Here is a 20,216-nt window from a genome sequence, read left to right as displayed (position 1 = left end):
GGAAATCTTCGAGTGGAGGTTTAAGTACAAGCCCCTTGATGTTCCCTATCTTTCCTGCACAATCTATGCCATATTTGTTGTCATATACTTTTGTTAAATTCAATTCTATAAGCTTTATTGGCATGACATTTCTCATGTGTTGCCAAAGCACAATTAAAACTTAAGACAGTGAGAATTTAAAAACAGTTAACGACAATGCATTATTACAAATGCTTAGACATTCATTTTAAAGGAAAAGAGGAGGACATATTTTGCTGCATATCTTGAGCTATGGCTCTGACACTATTTCCTCCAAGCACGTGTTGCATTTTAATCTGGTCAGACTCACACTTTTGTTTTTATCATTTCCTTTGTGCTAATACACTTAACTAGATCTAGGCCGTCAGTGACAGTTTTACTACATGTACATGATATGTTTAAATCTAATCCCAGTGAGATTAAGAGTTGGTGATGATGGAGGATCTGGCAAAGCAATCAGGATAATAAAAAAAGTCAAACTACAGTAAAATAAAACATTGAACGCAACACCAGTCTGTATTTAAACACATGTAAACCACTCATTCCCACTCAGATGCAATGATAACCCTGTATAACTCACCAGAGCACTGCCCAAATAGCAGTGATGAAACTATGCACGAAGGATGTCGAGATGTTTCTCCACTTCCACGCATTCCTGCGGGCAGATTCAGGCATGGGCACATTGTCCACCGCGATGTTGACAAGTTTGAAAAATCCCACGGAGCTCCCGGTGGTTAAAATCACTGAACTCAACTCCATGGCTGGTGTATTTTTGGTGATAGGTGAAGACTTGAGGTCACGACTGTCCCCCCCAACTGTGGGCGGTTTACACGGCTGTGGTCCCCACACACACACACACACACACACACACACACACACACACACACACACAGATAATGACCGTAGGTTATTTGTTTGTTATATGCGACCGAGACAAACACGTTAACATAACGTTACCACCGTGTTTCCTTCGCGGTTGTTGTCCACAGAGAGAAGGCGTGGACGGGTCTGTCCAGTGTCTCCCTACGGACTGGATGTCTGTGATATTTTCGTGAAATAAAAGACAGCTCGGTCTCTACAGGTGTAACCGGTGGGTTCAGCTGATGAGAGCAGTCGTGTAGCCTCGTCTACAGGTGCCACACCGTCCTGTTATGAAGCCTCATGTCGCGCTTGTGTAACTTTTTGACATCAACAGAAACCAAACGACGCCGTTTCCCCGCCCTACTACAAGGGGGCGTGGCCACGAGCACGTTCCATGTGTTGTGTTGCGTTCAAGTGCTGTCGGAAATGTTGGAATCAGAAACAGTTCACAGTTTTTCTCGATTTATAAAAATAAATGAAACTGGGATCCACTTACAAGCACATATAAGCACTAACCTCTTTTAACTAACATGTCCTGCCAGTGTTGCAATGTTGTTCTATATGGGAATATGTCTCTACTGCCTCTAGTGCTTTTATAAATTGCATGTCCTTTTATAGCCTATTGCATCAACTTTGCTTCCTGTTTTTGCACAGAATCACACTCATTACATTGTTGTGACTAAAAAAAAAACACGTTAAAATCATTTCTTGTTGATGTGTTCAGAGAAGTTTTGCCCAGTTTTCTTTTTTTATATCCCAAGTTTTTCAACATCACAAAGTATTCTCTCCAAAAAGACAAAATTCATTATAAAGACACATCTTACAAATACGGTGAGATAAAAAAAGATAAAAGAAAAAAAAAAGTCACACATCTGCTTAGTAGTACACCCACCTCATCATCAATTGATCAAATTGCCAAATACTAAAACTAAAGACATTTCTTATGTATTTAAAAAAAAATATATATATATATTTTAGTTTTTTTTCATCTTCTAAAGTCTAGTTTTTATTTTTATTTCATTCAACAAAAATGTTTTTACACACCTAGTTTTATTTTTTGACTCACTTTTAGTTAACTATAATAACCTTGTTGCACATAAAAGAAACTTGTCTTGCTGTTTTGGTGCATAGCAATGGACTAAATAAGTGCAAAGGTCAAGAGATGTAATATATGACAGAAAGAAATATAATAGAAAATATGAAAATAATATAAGGTGGAAGAGTGCACAGTTTTGTGCACCAAAGTGCAAAATATTAAAGTACATGGTACAAACAATATGTGCATAAGGAGAAATAGTGCATTAATGTAATGCTTTCACATATTAAAGGTTCATAATCTATAACACCGGTGCTACACAGTGGGCGAAAAATGTACACATATTAACAGTATATAACCTAAGAAATTAATGCACTAATAAATTATACAAAACATGCACCAACAATGGGCCTGAAATCAAAATATACATTTGACTTTGAAAAGATACTTTCAGTTACACCTGACAAAAAGGACACAAATGTTTTTCTAATGATTTAATGCTTCACATTTTATTTTCTTAGATTTTCTCAGTGGTATCTCACCACTGTCTATTATTTCCCTGCCACTGTGAGCAGTTGGACATTGCATTGTGGGACAACAATGTTCAATACCACACGCACATTAAGTTTTAAGGACTGGTATCCACACACTGGTATCTTTAAAATATAGATAACAGATGAGATAAACCTTTATTGATCAGCTGCAGGGAAAATAGGTTGCTGCACCTGCACAAAGACAACAATAGTGCAGATAAACAGAGAAAGTGAAAAAATAAAGAAATAAAAAAAAGTTGCATATTAAAAAAGATAACAAATAAACAAATATAATAGGGACAATGACCATGTATTGAAACCCAATAGTCAAAAAGATATGATAAAAAAATACCTTCATGTTTTGTCTTCAGTGCTTGTTAGCTTCGTTTTCAAATAAAACAGCAGCCACCAAGGTAGGGTTTGTTGCATTATATTTTATTTCTTGCAGATTGACTAGGATACACCACAAATTACTATGTGACTGAGGAAGCTGCATAGTACGAAAAGCACTTGAAGGCAGCATTGCTTCTACCCACCTCCATCCGTCACAAATCACCAAGGATTTATGGGAATAGTAGGCAAGTTTATATCATATGTAACCGGAGAATATGTAACTCATGACATAATATCACAGCAGCTATTATACACCAGCATTGATTGATATTATCACTGGACCTTGAAACACGATGAATATTTTACTTTCGCTGCTGTTTCATTCAGTGGAAGTGGAAAAAAAACAGTCGCTGTGCTCATTCAAGCCAGAGTGCGACCATGGGCATGAATGAGTGCTGTGATATTTGGTGACACAGCGCCACCATCCGGTTAAAGGACATTAAAAGAAAGAAGAACAATAAAGACAAAAGAAAAGGACGTGCACAATCCTCCTGGCATTCACACCACATCATATTGTGTCTCATGTTCATACACTTAGCATAAACAGTTATATAAAGCACAGAGGGCGAGGATAAGACCCACAGGTATCAGCTGACATGTTAATCATCTTTACTGATAGGATCTCCAGATATTTCTGAAATGATTCTCTCATTTTGGTAATAAGAGCACTGCAGCTAAAACAATAAGAGTGGACAACATGAAATGGTTGCAGGATGGTGCATTTTGTTAACTGTTTGACTTATAATCAAAGTATTTTTACAATATATTTTACTTTTCATGGGGAAGTGGCTTTAAGCGAGTACTTAATGCGTTCAGGTAAGATTTGAGGAAAAAATGAAGCTAAAATGGGAGATTTTTCTGAAGTGAAACCAGCATGTTTTCAGGCATCGGTTGCCATAAAATCATGAATAATATGCTGTTGTGTGTCACTCTGTAATATTACAGACATTTTTGTGAGTTAAAAAATATTCCAGATGATGCAGCAGGACTATGTCAGCCACACTAGCCCAACATTAGCCATCATTGTTACATTCATGCAAGCACACACACATGCATGTCTGTTGTAGACAATATGGCATCAAGTAAACAGGCAGCTGAAGAACAGGGACAGCATGGCAGAAAAGTTGGGTGATCCTTTTTTTTAAAGTATAGTTAAGTTGCATTAATGATTTGATGAGTTAATGACTGAACTGATAAATTGATTTAACCATTTAAACAAACAAAAAACAAACGTGATGGTCCCATTTCACCTGAACATGTCACTGGAGTGAAGTATGGCATCTTGATGTGTTTGAAGGCCCAGAGTTTCTAAAGTATTTTACTTGGCAATACATTTACTTTATAGAAATATAGCAGAGATACACAACAAGGCTGCAAAATAACACTGAAGGTAATTGTTCAGGAGGAGAGGTCTACTATCATGGGCATCGGCATTCCTTTTGCACACAAAGGTTTATTTCCTAGCTTGTCAGTCTTGAGAGATTTTGCACTTAGCTAGTGTAAATCGTATTGTCTCTTACATGATTAAACAGATATAGAACATCAACACACATATTACTGAGCAATCATCACTACATATCTGTATATGACCAAAGACTACAAAAGAAAATAGGAAAGGATTAGTTTAACTAAATATTTTTTTATAGTTTATGTAGACTAAGCAAATAGTTTTGTCATAGATAGACTATGATGGAGATGGGTTTGCCTTTCTGAGGGCATGTGTAGAAAATCGCACCATTTTTGATTTAACGTAAGTTCTTCTCTGACACGTGCATATTTCCAGGTGGCGATCAGGCCCCTCCACCCCACGGACCCCAGCGATCACACTGCCTGCCCTGTCTATATTTACGCCCCTACAACCTGACACAAAATGTATTCCCTCTCTGTAATATAAAAGTCCCTGCCTTATCATTAACCCTTTCATGCATACATTATTACGACCTGTTTAGGCATGGAAAAAACTAGAAAGTTAATTTTTTTAAACATGCATTTTTCAAAGACTTTTTCACATGTCCACTCAGGTGGACAGCATGCATTTATGTTTTCAACTGAAGAAGTATAAACCAATTTAAAAATTGATATAGCCTATATCATGTGAAACCTAGTTGTGACTTAAATGCCACTACAGCATCAAAAGCCATGCATATACAAGAAAATGTCTTTTAAATAGCTGTCCACTGCAGTGACCACTGTGTATGAAAGAGTTGTGAAGCAGTGGTGGAAATATCTATCTATCTATCTATCTATCTACTACAGAAGTTACAGGGAGATTTTACTCTCCCATGAGCAGTGTATCTAATCACCTCCATCCCTCCTCTATTGTGGTTGGCTGTGGGAGGAGCTGGCGCTTATGACGTCACTCCGGCTGCCTGTCACGCGGGCAGTTCTCCTCAGCTCGCTCTTTAACGACCCGGGTTTGTTTGTTCCTTTGCGGAAAAAGAGGAGCCTAGTATCGACAGATGCATCAGACCTGACTGCTGTTACCGGCAGAAGGAAACAGGTGAGCGGTGCTACATGGAGGTGTCAGTCATTACTCTGCACCTAATGTCTGACACGAGGAGAGAGGCTCGTGTTTAATGCGACTGGGAGATTATTAAAAAGCCGGGTTTGTGATGCTGTTACACCTTTAGGATCACTTCATGTGTTCTGTCAGCTTCACTGCAGTGTAGAAAGAGAAAAGAGAAGTGATAAATGTGCACGTTTGTTGTTTATCTTGCATTATTATATAAGTCTGTATGGTTGGTTTGGTCTTTTGTCCTTGTGAGAATTTAAAGTGTTTTATTTGCACAAAGAAATATATAGCGAACAGACTGTCAATAAATGTTGTACCATCACATATTGCTTATCAATCGATGGTTGTTTTGGCCCTATGGTTAAGATGAAGACTTTAAAAAAAAAGAGTTGACCTAATTTGCTTTAAAAATGAACTACACTGTATCCTACCTGTACCCTGTGTGTCCTTTGGATGGGATTACAAATGTCTCTGGGTGGACCATAAACTGGTTCTGCAGTCAGCTGAACAATAGTCATGTATTGCAGGAATGAATCAGTGCCGAGAACCAGGTCAAGGTGTGGAGCAGGAGGAGGAGGAGGTGACTGGGATGGTGTGTCAGGAGGCCGACCTGAAAGATGGACAGTAAGTCACAACGCTTCTTCCTACTGTAAATGGATCAGGTTTTTGGTTCAGCCACAGCTGTCAGTGTTTTTCATCATCCATATTTTGTGTCTATAAAGGATGAAGGAAGTTACAGTGGGGGAACAAAAGGTGCTGCTTGTCCGTACTCAGGGTCAGTACAGTGCTGTGGGAAGCCAGTGCTCTCACTACAATGCTCCTCTTGTCAAAGGTAAACCTTCAGTCTCTGTAAGCCAGTAATAACTTCATGAATTGTTTTGCATTGAATCTGATGAGTGTTAATTTCACGGTCTTTAATAATGCAGGAGCGCTGGTCGGTGACAGAGTAAGGTGTCCGTTTCATGGTGCTTGCTTTAATGTCAGAACTGGAGATATTGAGGAGTATCCTGGTCTGGACTCTCTGCCGTGTTATAAGGTAAAACACATCGGTAGAGACCTATATTTAATGGCAATTAACAGCTGTTTTAACGTCAGTAAATCCAGGAGAGGTACACTGTAGTTTAAAATTCAGTCACATTTGTTTATACAAAAAATACTTCTGTATCTTAACTGTGGATTGAAGCTTGAAAGCTGTCTTTTCAAACAAAGGAGTCAGTCAGAAAGACAAGTTGCAAATTCACCCCCGCGGATGGATCCTGCATGTAAATAAATCTAATTTTCAGCTAGTCTCATTTACAAACCGACTCAAACAGAGGATCAGCTGTTACCAGACATTTATACCTGTCATTATGTAAGCAAATTCAGATTAAACATCATCTAAAGAGTACGCTGTATTTATTCAGTCTTTGATATAGACTCTTTCCATGTGTAATTCTGTTACCAGATGTCTGTTGTTTAGAGTACTTGCCGGCATTTTCTTTTTTTTGTAGGATGGACGCTACATTTCACCTGCTGCAGATCATTGTCCTGAAACACTGATTTTGGCCTCAGAAATAAATGACCCCCATTATGCTGTAATCTAAAAAATCACATTCAGTATCTAAACTTATCTTTTTCTATCTCCCTCTTTCTTTAAATTTTACAGGTAAAAGTCGAGGATGGCCAGGTGTATGTGTCCATCAAGAAAAATGTAAGTCTTGTAAAGTTGAATAAACAGTAATTATCAAAATTTTCCTTTTATTTTTTGGTAAAATACAATGTTTTAACCTGTCCCTTGTTTGTTTGCGTCCCTCAGTCCCTGAAGTTGACGAGGCGGGTGAAGGAGATGTGCAGCTTGGTGCCAGACATCAAACACACCATCTTTCTGATAGGAGGAGGTTAGAGCTAGATGTTATACACACAAGTAATAAATAGTATATGAATGTAAATGTTGTTTTGAGGGCTCATGAATCCTTGCTAGTAGGATTACAGAAGAGAATTTGGTGATCGAGTGCGGCCATATTTATTTAAAGGAATACTTAACCCTACCCAGCAAGCATTTTTTGGTTTAAAAAATGTCTAATAGCCGTCTACATGAAGACCTGACATCTAGGCTAAATCACGGCTGAATTTGGGCTGTCAGTGGAAATTTGGTAGATGCCTAACCATAGCCAAAGTGTAGACGTCATCAATTATACGACTATGTAGAGACCATGTCCAAAAAATGGAGATAAACATATTTTAATTACTGTTGACTCTCCATATGTGATTGAATATCATACCGCACGCCATCTGCAATGGCGAAAATTACATTTAATCAATTTCAAAATTAAATCGGCTAGATTTGGGTTAGATGTAGCTAGACGGAGCTAAATATAGCCAATACGTTTAAATCACGACTATTGCTTGCTGGGTACTGATGAACATTTGTTTATCAGTTACTCACCCTGTGTACTGTTGAATTCATGAGGAAAACTCTGTGTTTCTTGCATGCCTCTGGTGAACGTAGAATCCAAAAACTGAGAAAATTCTTGATGAATTGAAGTCATGGGGGTCCACATTTAACAAAAGCAAAACTGTATCAAAACATCTGTTAATAACAAACACTCAGCAACTTGTGCCTTATAATCCAAGTCTCATTTATCCAGTTGTATGCTCAGTGCTTCCCAAACAGACAGCTCTTTCAGACAGGGAACTGAACTAAAAGTAAAACTTATCTATGCTCTCTTCAAAGCCAGACTCCATTGACAAATGGAGTAATTTTACTAGCTGAACACAAGAGCTGCTGGTCTACCACCGCTGCCTGGATCAGTTAGTTTGTTTGTGTTATTGCGTGACTTCGGTGTTTTAAAGGGTTAGTTTGAATTCACTAAAGTCACAAAATAACACAAACAAACCAACTAATCGAGGCCGTGGTAGACCAGCAGCTCCAATGATCAGTGAGGTAAAATTACTGTCTTTGTCAATGGAGTCTGGCTTTGAAGGGAGTGTAGATAATTTTCACTTTCCTTTCAATTCCCAGACGAAAAGGGCTGTCATTTACGAAAGTACTGAGCACAGCTGGATAAATGAGACTTAGATTATACTGTTCGCACTGTGTGAGAGTTTTTAAACAGATGTTTTGATATAGTTGTGCTATGTTTAAACCTGGACCCCTGTGACTTCAATTCATCAAGATTTTTCCCTGTTTCTTTCATCCAATGCAACATGCGAGCAAAAGAAAGTTTCCAAATTCAATGTAATGCAGGGTGAGTAATTGACATACAAATGGTCATATGGGGGTGGGGTGGGGGGTAGAGTATTCCTTTAAACTCCATCTCTGAATTAACGCCCTGAAAAATTCCACACTGTATATGAATTTTGTGATTTCAGGCCCTGCCTCTCTGGTTTGTGCTGAAACCCTGCGGCAGCACTGCTACCAAGGTCGAATCATAATGGTAACCAAAGACAGCCTGCCTCCAATTGACAAGCCCAAACTGAGTAAGGTGAGATCTCAATCAGAGAAGAAAGAAACCTGTAATCACCCTGCCTTGTTTGTCTTCTGGAGTAAGCAGACTGTTAGTGTCATTGTTTGCAGAAAACCAGAAATACATTGTCTCTTTCAGGCTTTGAATGTGGACAGCAGCAGCATCCTTCTCCGGACAGGTGACTTCTATGAAAAGTATGGAATTGAGGTGTGGACACAGAAGGAGGTGAGACGCATTTGTGATATGTTGTCGCAGTCCTGAGGAAAAACGGGTTTTCTCTTTGGTCTTATCAAGAAGTGTGTTTTGTGTTGCAGGTGGTGTCGGTGAACCCAGCTGATAAGGCGGTGAAGCTGAGCGACGGCACTTTGCAGCATTACGACCAGCTCCTCATCTCAACTGGCTGTAGGTTAGAGTCATCGTCCTGTTTCTCAAATGTTTCACAAATAAAAGCACATTTTTAGATTGTTTGCTCACACTCGGGTGTCATAAGACTTACTGAACAGATGAAAGACAATGGAAACATTCATGGAAAAAGAATGTCCATGTGACAACAGCAAAATACAGTGAAACTCCTGTCTTTGTTCACAGAGCGCGGCCGCTCAACTGTCCTGGCTCGGACCTGAAGGGAGTAAAGTTGTTGCAGAGATATGAAGATGCCAAAGAGATTCACAGCTCCTGCCTGGGCCAGAGAGCTGTTGTGATCGGAGCCTCCTTCATAGGTTACCTGATTCAGTTTCTCTTAACGTAGCAGGATGAATCATGGGTTGTGTAGCCTATCTTAGCTTTTCTGTTTGATTATCAAGCGTCACTACCTCGTTCAAAGCCACCTCTCTCAATGTAAAATCTGCTATGTAAATATTTCACAAATATAAGATATAGGAGATTGCTGAGGTGTTTTTCTACACATTTTCTTTTACACATTAGGTATGGAGGTGGCCTCCTACTTATCTGACAAAGCTGCCAGCGTGACTGTGGTCGGCGCTTCCAGATACCCGTATGAGCGATCTCTGGGGCCAGAGATCGGCAAAATGAGCATGCAAGTAAGAAACAATGACGATGGTAGTCTGTCATCATCATCGCTGAATGTGATTTGATTCACTTTTTTAAAAATGAAACAGAGTTTTAAAACGCAGTTTCTTCTTTTAAGATGTTGGAGGAACAAAAAGTAAAGTTCTACATGAGTGATGGAGTCACTGAGATCCATGGGGAGAACGGCAAGGTAACTCTGCTTTTACGCTGTCAGCATAAACCAGGGATACTCAGCTTGATTTGCCTCGGGGCAATATGGCAGGAGGCCAGGGGCCAGTTACAGCAGCCCTGCACAGGCCAGGTGTACATAGGGGTGCGTCTTAGGTTAGAGGACATTCAGGGCTAAACCCAGACCTCTGTCAGGTGGTGCGGGGGATCTTACCCCGCCACTTTTTTTGATAAACAAGCTCTATTTTTGATGCTTTTCAGTGCACTCTGGCACCTTATTGACATTCAGAATACAAGAAAAAATTCCCAGTGTGAATAATTTTGCTTTCATTGTGAATTCTGCTGGAAACCGGTGGATTGCCACCTCTGGGTTGGGAGAAAGTTACTGCCTCAAGCGAGGGAGTTCAAGTGTCTTGGGGTCTTGTTCACGAATGAGGGTAGAATGGAGCGTGAGATGAATCGGCAGTTTGGTGCAGCGTCTGCAGTGATGCTGGTGCTGCACTGGACCATTGTGGTGAAGAGGTTCAATTCACTGGTCCATCTATGTCCCAACCCTCACCTATGGTCATGAGCTCTGGGTAGTGACTGAAAGAATGAGATTGTGGATATAAGTGGCTGAATTAAGTCTCTCAGAAGGGTGGCTGGGCTCAGCCTTGGAGATAGGGTAACAAGCTCTGAGTAGAGCCGCTGCTCCTTTGTGTCGAAAGGGGTCAGTTGAGGCGGTTCGGGCATCTGATCAGGATGCCCCACTGGTAGGAGGCCCCAGGGCAGACCCAGAACACACTGGAGGGATTACTATCTCATCTGGCCAGGAATCGCCTTGGGGTCCCCCAGGAGGAGCTGGAAAGCGTTGCTGGGGAGAAGAACGTGTGGGGTGCTTTGCTTGGCCACCCAGCACACTATCATGAGCCAAATTTGGCCCATGGGCTGCGAGTTGATTATCACTGGCACTGGCCTTTTTTTGAGTTGTCATAGCAAGAACAGCATTACAACTAACTAACTAACTAACTAAAAACACAAACAGATAAATAAATACACATATAAATAAATGAGAAACAGTAGAAAAGTGTCTAATCTACTGTTAATCCCTAGATTTTTTTTTCCTTTTTCCAGGTGAGAGCGGTGGTGCTGAAGAGTGGTGAAGTCCTGGAGGCTGATGTGGTGATTGTCGGAATTGGTAGTTTTATTATTCTACTTCAATGTTGTTATATACTGTACACTTTTTGTTATTATTACACACAAATCAAGTTTGGGACTGTTTTAATGTGCAGTTCTGCAAAAATCAAACTGTTTTTTCCCAGGTGTAATCCCCAATTCAGACTTCTTGTCAGGAAGTGAGTTGAAGGTGGATTCAAGGAGCGCTGTGATTGTTGACAAGGTAACACGCTGGATAACACAGTCTTCGCCAAACATTAACCACTATGATGTTGACATGACTAATGAGGCATAAACATGGTTTTACATTTATGACTCAGCCTGATGGATACAGTTCATTCTCAGTGGTTGCTTTTGACCATATTAACATTGTATATTACCTGAATCCTTCAGCTAACTGTGTCCAGATGACTGAAATTAACAGCTGTGTAAATATAATGTTTGTACATTTCGTATGTCTGATGTTGTAAACTCCTTTATCCTTTCTATCAGTACATGAGGACCAGTATACCGGATATTTTTAGCGCTGGGGATGTTACGTCTTTCCCTCTGACCATTCGTGGAGACCAAAGAGTCAACATTGGCCATTGGCAAATGTCACAAGCTCAAGGTGAGACTGAAGGATTCAAAGGGCCACAGCTCCTTATTCACAACAGCACGTGGCCCATAAGGCTGAAGTCTGTAGTTTTTAATCCAGATTAATTTGATGCCTGTTTTAAGATAATCATGCATGCAACCATATGCTGTTTTTTTTGTTTACCTAGGAAGAGTAGCTGCCCTGAACATGCTGAACAAACCGACCAAATGTGACTCTGTTCCTTTCTTCTGGACTGTGTTGCTTGGGAAGAGTATCCGATACACAGGTAGAACATTCAGAGGAAAATGTCCCGCTTGCATCAGAATATTTAAATGCATATAAACCTCTATACCAAGTCTCATTTCCCCCTTTCATTTCCTCATTCTAGGCTACGGAGAAGGATACACAGAAATCATATTCAAAGGCAAAGTGGAAGAAAGGAAGTTCCTGGCGTTTTACATAAAGTGAGCGGCAGCAGAATAACTCCTGATACAGCTGAATACGACTTTATGCTGTTTGTGCTCAGTTTCTTTCGTTTCTCCTTTAATAGAGAAGAGGTGGTGGTAGCTGCGGCCAGCCTGATGTTCGACCCTGCTGTGGCCCGTCTCGCAGAGTTGATGGCTACTGGGCAGATCATAACAAAGGCACAGGCTCAGTGAGTGTCATCCTGCATTCACACAAACCAGGCTAGGTGTTTATATAGTGTATGCACAAAATAATGATGACTCCCACAGCTGTGTTACCTCCCCAGGGTGTAAATGTTGTTCTTATTGTTAATTTTGGCCACCTGGGGGCAGCAGAAACAAGAACATATCAACTTTTTAAGTTGATAAGAAGACCCTGTTTGCAAGTGATGCTTATAACACATCCAGTAGACACAGAGCAACATTAATATTCATTTAAAGACATGCCCCTGTCAATGTGGTGAATTTCAGTCCAATATTCAGTGTCTTTTATCTCTGTTTTTGGTCTCTACCAACTCTTGAGAAAATTATCTGTCTTTTTAGCTGCTAAATGCTCCACTGTGTTCTCCAGCTTGTGTCTAGCTTTGTTTGTCTGCCATGAATATTTGTTGTCTCACTTCCTCGTCTGTTCAGGGCTGATGACCTGAGCTGGCTGCAGATGTAACCCGAGGGCTGCTGCATCCAGGAGCAACACGTTTCACTGACGAAGGATGTCGCCTTTCTCTTTAATGTCTGTCTCTCCCTGAAACAGTGCCAAATTGAATTGCTCTTTACTGCCTCAGGGTGTCTGAATGCCAATCAGACCTCTGCTCTGTAACCATAGCAGCAAGCAAACGTCTCTGCACTTTTATCTGATCTCTGTGTAACGAGCGTAATCTAGATAACACAGCAGTTTCACCTGTGTTCATCCTAAGTTTTAACTACAGCTGGACTAAAAGTGGGTCGTCTCAAAGGCCACAGTCTGTGGTTAATACGAACCACACCACATAAATTAATCCATAAAAGAATCCATAAACATTCAGTTCTGAAACACACACACCACTCCATGTGTTTTAGTTACTCTATATTCATGAGTAACTTTTAAAACTTTAACATACAAAGGCCAGTTAAAGTCCTGCATTCAAAAAACACAGTGATGAATGTGTTAATTATTGACAGTTTGATTTAATTTTTTAAAATTTTATCATCAATACCTCCTGTTTCATTATCATTTAAATGCTTGATTTAATTATAAATGTTTACAGCAGAGATGTAGCTTATTGTTAAGTCTTTTAACTTGAAAGTCAATCCCACATGAAGAGAAAACAAAAGCACTTTGTGTAATCTTAACTTTCACTCACTTAGTAATAAAGTCTGGGTGCCTTGTGGTGCATAACTAAAGCTCAGGTATTAAATCTGTTTCAACACCACAGATTATCTACACCTTATCGTACTTCCTGTCGTCAGCCTGTTGGTGCAGTGTGAAGATGTGTTTTCTGTCTCTGAAATTGTTACACTGACAATAAACCATCACTCATCTAGACTCACAAGTCAGTCTTTAGACGCTTTGCTTAACTATCAGAAGGCGGAGATCTCTGATTGTCTGGTGGTGAGACTATCACTCATCTGAAGATAACCTTCACTACTTTATTTCATATTTTGACCCTCTGACAGCTGCTTTTGAAATGTTAACGTAACAAAACACAATGTAATAATCTCTACATGTAGATGAAACATTTTTCAAACATCAGAGAGTGATTTTAGGTCTTGGATTTTTATTTCCACTCTTGTACCTGTTTCTGTCAAACTGGCTTTTGGTGATTCATTTTCTAAGTTTGATTTATTTCCCCTCCTGTGTTTATGACTTAAGAGCAGGTGGGAAAAGAAGTTTTGCTTAGATCATTTTAATAAGCTCCTTTTGCAGGTGGAAAAGTTTTAAAAGGTGTTTTTTTAGGCAGGGCAATTTTTCAAGAGTTTATTCAGCAGCAAGAGGCTAAAGTACATATATTTCTAGCCCAAAGAAAGACATGACAGTATGTATGTATGTTATGTTACTTTCTAAAACACAATATATGAACCTTTGTGTTTAGAGTGTACAGAGAAAGAACGACTCACCAGGAGGAAAACTTGGATGCTTTTAGTCCTATTGAGAATATGGGACAGTAGAACACTTCAGCCTCTTGTGGCCAAAATAAGTATTACAAAAAACAAAAATATCACCTGCAAATACTATTTTTTTTTTTTTATCTTTTTACTCAAATGGGAACAAAAAGAGTAAAGAGAAAAAGAAGAAAATTTATCCTGGCGCTCCCCCAGTGTTTTCACTGGTTTTAATCACATGGTCTGATGTTTTGGAGAGGAGGAGACCTCTGCAAATAATATGGCTCCCAGTAAGAAACTCTTGAACATCTGGAGCAGAAATAAGGTGAGCACACATTCGCTGGTGCTGGGCTAGTGTTTTTACTGGTTTTACCATTTGTCTTGGAGAGGTAGAGACCTCTGCAGATAATTTGGCTCCTGGTAAAAACCTCTTGAACAATCAATACTAAAGAAATTCCAACAAGGAGATGTTTCAGCTGGTTGCAATCTACAATCCTCACCACTAGATGTCACTAAATCCCCCTAAATCTTGCACACTTCCTTTATTAAGTAATAAAAACGGTAGAGGAAACAATTTAGATCAGACTTAGAAGCGGTATCGCTTCATCTTTTTTCCTCATTTGCCTCTCAGGGCTTCTGTATTTTGTGCTGTTGTGAAATGAGAGTGTACTTAACATTTTAGAAACAACCCCATAACTGACAGCAGAGCTCCATAGTCTTTGCTTACTCACATCACCAGCATCACCGGCTGCAGATACTTAAAATTCTACCTGTTGGTACAAGTTCCTCTTTCATGATGCACAATGACAGCAGAACACAGTAAGATCATTTACTGTCATTTTCACTCAGAACCTTTTTCTTAGTAGACTGAAACAAAGAACGGTTATTAGAAAAATGTTATTTTAGTATCTGGACACTTATTTATTATGATATTACTGCGACACCATTATCCTGCTAAAAAACGTAACACCATGATATCTAAAATTAACAATATAACAAGAGGTAAGAGACTACTAGCACATAAAATGATTAGTCTCAAGTTATGGACTTACTGTATAAAATCTACTAATCAAACTCAATCTCATTGCAGCTGTTCTACTCAGTCTTCAGAACAAGTTCCTCATTTACATCTTTATTTGCTTGTTTTGGAGCACTGTCTCACTGAGGATCCCAGTTTGTCTGCCAGTAGAAATGGGTTGAGGTGGCAGTACTGAGGAACAAATAAAGAAAAATGCACGTTACTGTCACATGATACTGAAACAACTCTTCAGCATTATCAAAGCTTTTACTGTGCAGTTGCTACAAAGAGTTATTCTTTCTGTAAAACTTGTAAAAGCACGAGGCAACATGTATTTAAATTTTTGCATCAAAACGTTGGTCACATCATTCTCTTTCTGAATGCAGTCAGTGTTATACAGTCTATGGTGTTAACCCTTCAAAATTAAAGCATTTTGGCCATCAGCTACCTGAGGTGTTGACTCTGAGCCAGACTCAGGTCGATCCAAAATCTGGATTAAGAAATCCGGAGAGAAGCGAGATGACTGGAGGATTGCTGCCATCTCTCCATTTACCTGCACTGCCACGTCTTTCTGTATGTAGCACAAAAGAAAACAATCTTAACAATATCATAACAGATCATATTTTAATATGAATATGCAGGATTCTTTTTCTTTAAAATTAAAAAAATATAGACCCACGTTTCCTTTTGTTAAAACAAGACGCCAAAATTTAATGAATGCTCTTGTGTAAACATTGATAAATCAATAGATACTGGGCTGCTTGGGCTTTTATTATACCTTGAAAGAGTGGGAGGAATCAAAGTCCAGCTGATCGGGGAAATTTGGCACAGTTCCTTTGTAGGTCACCGTTGCCTCAGACACCGCTGGACTTTTGGGCAGCTTAAAGAGTCTGTATGTGCCTGAAGCGTAGCTGACATCACCTGCAAAGTGAAGAACTGGCTCAGTTGTAGAGTAAAAATGATCTTCACATGTCATTAAAGTCAGTACTGCATTTTTGTTACCTGCTTTTGCTTTGAGCTCACAGTTGTGGATCACGATGTGACTGGCTGCGACAAGGTGTGGAGTGCTGAAACCTATGCTGTGAGCCAATGAAATGAGATCCTGCCAAAACAGGGAGCCGCCCATTCCTTCACCTGTAGGTGAGAAAATAAAGGTCACAGCCAGAAGAGATTGTGAAGCAGTGGTGCAGGGATTCTGCTCTTCTATACTGATTTTAGGTTGACGATGTAATGTTTTACCCCACAGGACTGGATCTCCTTTCATGTGATCAGGAATGACTTTGCTGGCGTACATGTCACTAAAGTACAGCTCACCTCCCTCCTGTGTAAAGTGAGAGTGTGATGAGAACCATGAACACCTTGCTGTGTACACAATTTTAATGCAGTTGGTAGAAATTCTTCAGACTAACCTTGAGGACGTTGTAAGCTTGCTGTAGCACTGCTTTTTTATCAGGACACAAACAGATGACACAGTTGGATCTGGATTTATTTTAGAGGGAAAACAGTTTTGTTAATTAGCTAGTCAAGGCTGTCACAGACCATAGACTCATATCCATGCTTTCAACCTACAGCACAACATCCATTGAGTCACTCTGTACGCCAGCTTCACTGAGCTTCTCCATGTACCCCTGGACAAAAGTGACGTTGGGCTTCTCATAGCCAAACTTCTTCTGATGATACTCGATGTACTGACGAGACGCTGCGATCTACAGAAATGCAAGTTAGATCAGTAGAAAGCTCAGAAGTCAGGTGTCAAACAGTGTGTGGAAATGCATGTGTAATCACCAGCGCCTCGGTCATATCGATCCCTGTCACATGTCCGCTTGGCCCGACGAGTTTGCTGAAGGCAAAACAGTCTCTGCCAGAGCCGCTGCCGAGGTCCAGGACTCTGCAGCCCTCGAGCTTCGCTGGGAAGGGAAGGCCACAGCCGAAAAATCTAGAGGAAAGGTCCACATAGATGAGATAAGATAAGATAAGATAAGCATCAGGATTGGGAAGAACGGTGATTTAAGTGACTTGAACGTGGCATGGTTGTTGGTGCCAGACAGGCTGGTCTGAGTATTTCAGAAACTGCTGATCTACTGGGATTTTCACACACAACCATCTCTAGGGTTTACAGAGGATGGTCTGAACAAGAGAAAATATCCAGTGAGCAGCAGTTCTCTGGGTGAAAATGCCTTGTTGATGCCAGAGGTCAGAGGAGAATGGCCAGACTGGTTCAAGATGATAGAAAGGCAACAGTAACTCAAATAACCACTGGTTACAACCAAGGTCTGCAGAAGACCATCTCTGAACCAACAACACGTCCAACCTTGAAGCAGATGGGCTTCAGCAGCAGAAGACCACACCAGGTGCCACTCCTGTCTGCTAACAACAGGAAACTGAGGCTACAGTTCACACAGGCTCACCAACACTGGACAATAGAAGATTGGAAAAACGTTGCCTGGTCTGATGAGTCTGGATTTCTGCTGCCACATTCAGATGGTAGGGTCAGAATTTGGTGTAAACAACATGAAAGCATGGATCCATCCTGCCTTGTATCAACAGTTCAGGCTGGTGGTGGTGTAATGGTGTGGGGATATTTTCTTGGCACATTTGTTGTTGCTGACCGTGTCCATCCCTTTATGACCACAGTGTACCCATCTTCTGATGGCTACTTCCAGCAGGATAACGCACCATGTCACAAAGCTCAAACCATCTCAAACTGGTTTCTTGAACATGACAATGAGTTCACTGTACTCCAATGGCCTCCACAGTCACCAGATCTCAGTCCAATAGAGCACCTTTGGAATGTGGTGGAACAGGAGATTCTCATCATGGATGTGCAGCTGACAAATCTGCAGCAACTGTGTGATGCTATCATGTCAATATGGACCAAAATCTCTGAGGAATGTTTCCAGCACCTTGTTGAATCTATGCCATGAAGAATTAAGGTAGGCAGTTCTGAAGGCAAAAGGGGTCCAACCTGGTACTGGCATGGTGTACCTAATAAAGTGGCCAGTGAGTGTAATTGCATACTTCCCTAGGCAGATGTATATGATGCAGTAGTAAAGGTAAGCCATGATTGGACTCAGTACCTTTTGGTGACCTCCGGGTGAACCAGGCTCAGTGCATCTGTCACACTCCTCGGCACTGAGCTGCAGGAGAAACTGCAGGAAGCAGCGCTTGTTTGCAGGTCAGCAGAGCACTCCAGCCGGCTGCCATAATAGTTCTGCACACATAACAGTCAACATATTGTCAACAACTGTTAACTGCATAGCTTTATGGGACTATTAGTATGGTCACATGGAAACTAGTGCAACAAAAATCACATCCTCACTACCATCACCTACTGTTAACTTTATAGTTTCTAGAGTTGGCAGTGATTTCACACTACAAGGGTCATACATGAAGAACAAGTATGGCCTTTCTTTATTCTGTACATTTGTTTTGATCAATATACTGAGGTTTTGATTGAGGAAACGTCAGTATTATAACTCCAGGAGACTGAACTGAGACTGTTATGCAATGTCAGAGCTGCAGGAGAAAGCCTGAACTCTGAACTAAAGACAAAACAACAGTGTGAAACAAACTGAAGTACCTTCACACTCTCCCGCACGTCCTCACAGGTCGCCATTAGATCCGACAGCCTTTCAACAACATAAAACACTGGTTACAGTCTTTGTTAAATCAAATCGCTGCGCAGTATGAATGACAAATAACCTATTTTATACAGTCTATGCAAATAACATGTGGGTGGGTCAGATATGCCCCCCCTCTTTCTAACGATCAGCGCACTTTGCTCTTCCGGCCTGTTTAATTTTTCAGAATAAAAGCTTACAGCATAGAAACACATAGCGGACATTAAATGTATTTTAGGGACTGTTAGTCTAGTCAGAGGAGAGGGTTGCTGAGGTGTGATTTCTCCATCATTTAATTTAATTTGTTTTAATTTAATCTAATAATCTTTTAATCCACTCCCTGAGTGACTAGGGTAAATGCATGACCCTCCCTGCGCCATAAATTAATTATTCGATTTTAACTTACAATTTTATGTTTGAAAATTTCTACTTAAAAGTTGAAGACATGTAATCCTGGAGTTGAAAAAAGCCTTGTTTTCTCACTCTTGTCATGTACGCTCGTTAGTTCATGCAAATGGTTTATTTTTTGGGCAAATGTAATTGAAACATAGAATAAAGTTATTTTGATGTAGGCCTAATATCACAATTTTAAGATCAGATTTGATAGTTTTTTTTTTCCTGATGGAAGTGTTGGTAGCCCATGTGTGTCCAAGGACGATTGGAATTGTGAAAATCCAAAGATAATTTCTGTTTTTACAGTTTCCGGCTACGAGAAATGGTGTAATTTTGGTGATCTTTAAAGAAATCATGTCTTCCAAACCAGCCCGTTTTCTTTAAATATTGACTTGTAAAATGAATACAAAATACAGTTATTTAAATTTATATGGCCCTCCCCTAAGCCAGAATAAAAAACAGAAGTCCTTCCCCAATGCTTAAAAAATATTTTATATGCCTCCCTCTTTTTTAATCACTCCTATTCCCCTCATAAGTAACAAACAATCCCTGATAAAAAAAACAAAACAGCTATTGCTATTTTATTTCAAATAAATTGGACACTGTACAGTTCACCTTATGTAACAAATTTGTAGGTCTATAGTTAAAGAACACAGTAAGCTTAAGTAGTTTAAGAAAAATCAAAGCAGACCTTCTAGGCAGTAAATACTATTAGTAGTAGGGCCTATTCACTTCCACATCTCTTATCTTGAAAGTATGTATTCCTTCAGATATATGGCTGTAATATGTATTATGGGGTTTTCTTGTAGATCTACTAGTTGCATAAACTCTCAAAAACTCAAAATCAAGCTCATGGTGTGTCAAGATAGTCCATGGATTTTCAAGGTTTGCATTACTGAGTCATTGGAGCAGAA

The 20,216-nt window shown here is 40.0% G+C and overlaps 3 protein-coding genes across 3 annotated transcripts in view; 1 reads left to right on the top strand and 2 right to left on the bottom strand.

The window, feature by feature from the left end:
* tlcd2 (TLC domain containing 2) overlaps positions 1-1,220 on the bottom strand; it is a 37,756-nt gene extending 36,536 nt beyond the window's left edge. The window contains exon 1 of the mRNA XM_049575990.1: positions 599-1,220. Coding sequence (XP_049431947.1) covers positions 599-777 — 179 coding nt within the window. The 5' untranslated portion in view covers positions 778-1,220. The remainder of the gene's footprint in view (positions 1-598) is intronic.
* A 3,989-nt stretch (positions 1,221-5,209) lies between these two features.
* Positions 5,210-13,714, top strand: aifm4 (apoptosis inducing factor mitochondria associated 4). Its single transcript, XM_049575987.1, has 19 exons — positions 5,210-5,341; positions 5,881-5,977; positions 6,076-6,185; positions 6,280-6,389; positions 6,999-7,043; positions 7,149-7,230; positions 8,705-8,817; positions 8,938-9,024; positions 9,114-9,205; positions 9,388-9,518; positions 9,724-9,839; positions 9,947-10,018; positions 11,110-11,173; positions 11,298-11,374; positions 11,644-11,761; positions 11,916-12,014; positions 12,117-12,192; positions 12,279-12,383; positions 12,826-13,714. The coding sequence occupies exons 2-19, from the start codon at positions 5,883-5,885 to the stop codon at positions 12,854-12,856; spliced, it is 1,623 nt and encodes a 540-aa protein (XP_049431944.1). The 5' UTR covers positions 5,210-5,341; positions 5,881-5,882; the 3' UTR covers positions 12,857-13,714.
* A 144-nt stretch (positions 13,715-13,858) lies between these two features.
* On the bottom strand, positions 13,859-19,053 carry zgc:153372 (uncharacterized protein LOC767695 homolog). Its single transcript, XM_049575988.1, has 10 exons — positions 18,870-19,053; positions 18,367-18,500; positions 17,075-17,225; positions 16,859-16,995; positions 16,699-16,768; positions 16,529-16,610; positions 16,292-16,423; positions 16,068-16,210; positions 15,738-15,860; positions 13,859-15,481 (listed from the first exon to the last, which is right to left on the bottom strand). Exons 1-10 carry the CDS (start codon positions 18,903-18,905, stop codon positions 15,404-15,406), a joined length of 1,086 nt encoding a protein of 361 aa, XP_049431945.1. The 5' UTR covers positions 18,906-19,053; the 3' UTR covers positions 13,859-15,403.
* Between the last annotated feature and the right edge of the window lie 1,163 nt (positions 19,054-20,216).

Source organism: Epinephelus fuscoguttatus, linkage group LG5 (assembly GCF_011397635.1).
Source record: "Epinephelus fuscoguttatus linkage group LG5, E.fuscoguttatus.final_Chr_v1".
NCBI classification, from domain to species: domain Eukaryota; kingdom Metazoa; phylum Chordata; class Actinopteri; order Perciformes; family Serranidae; genus Epinephelus; species Epinephelus fuscoguttatus.
This window is presented reverse-complemented; position numbering and strand designations above follow the sequence as displayed.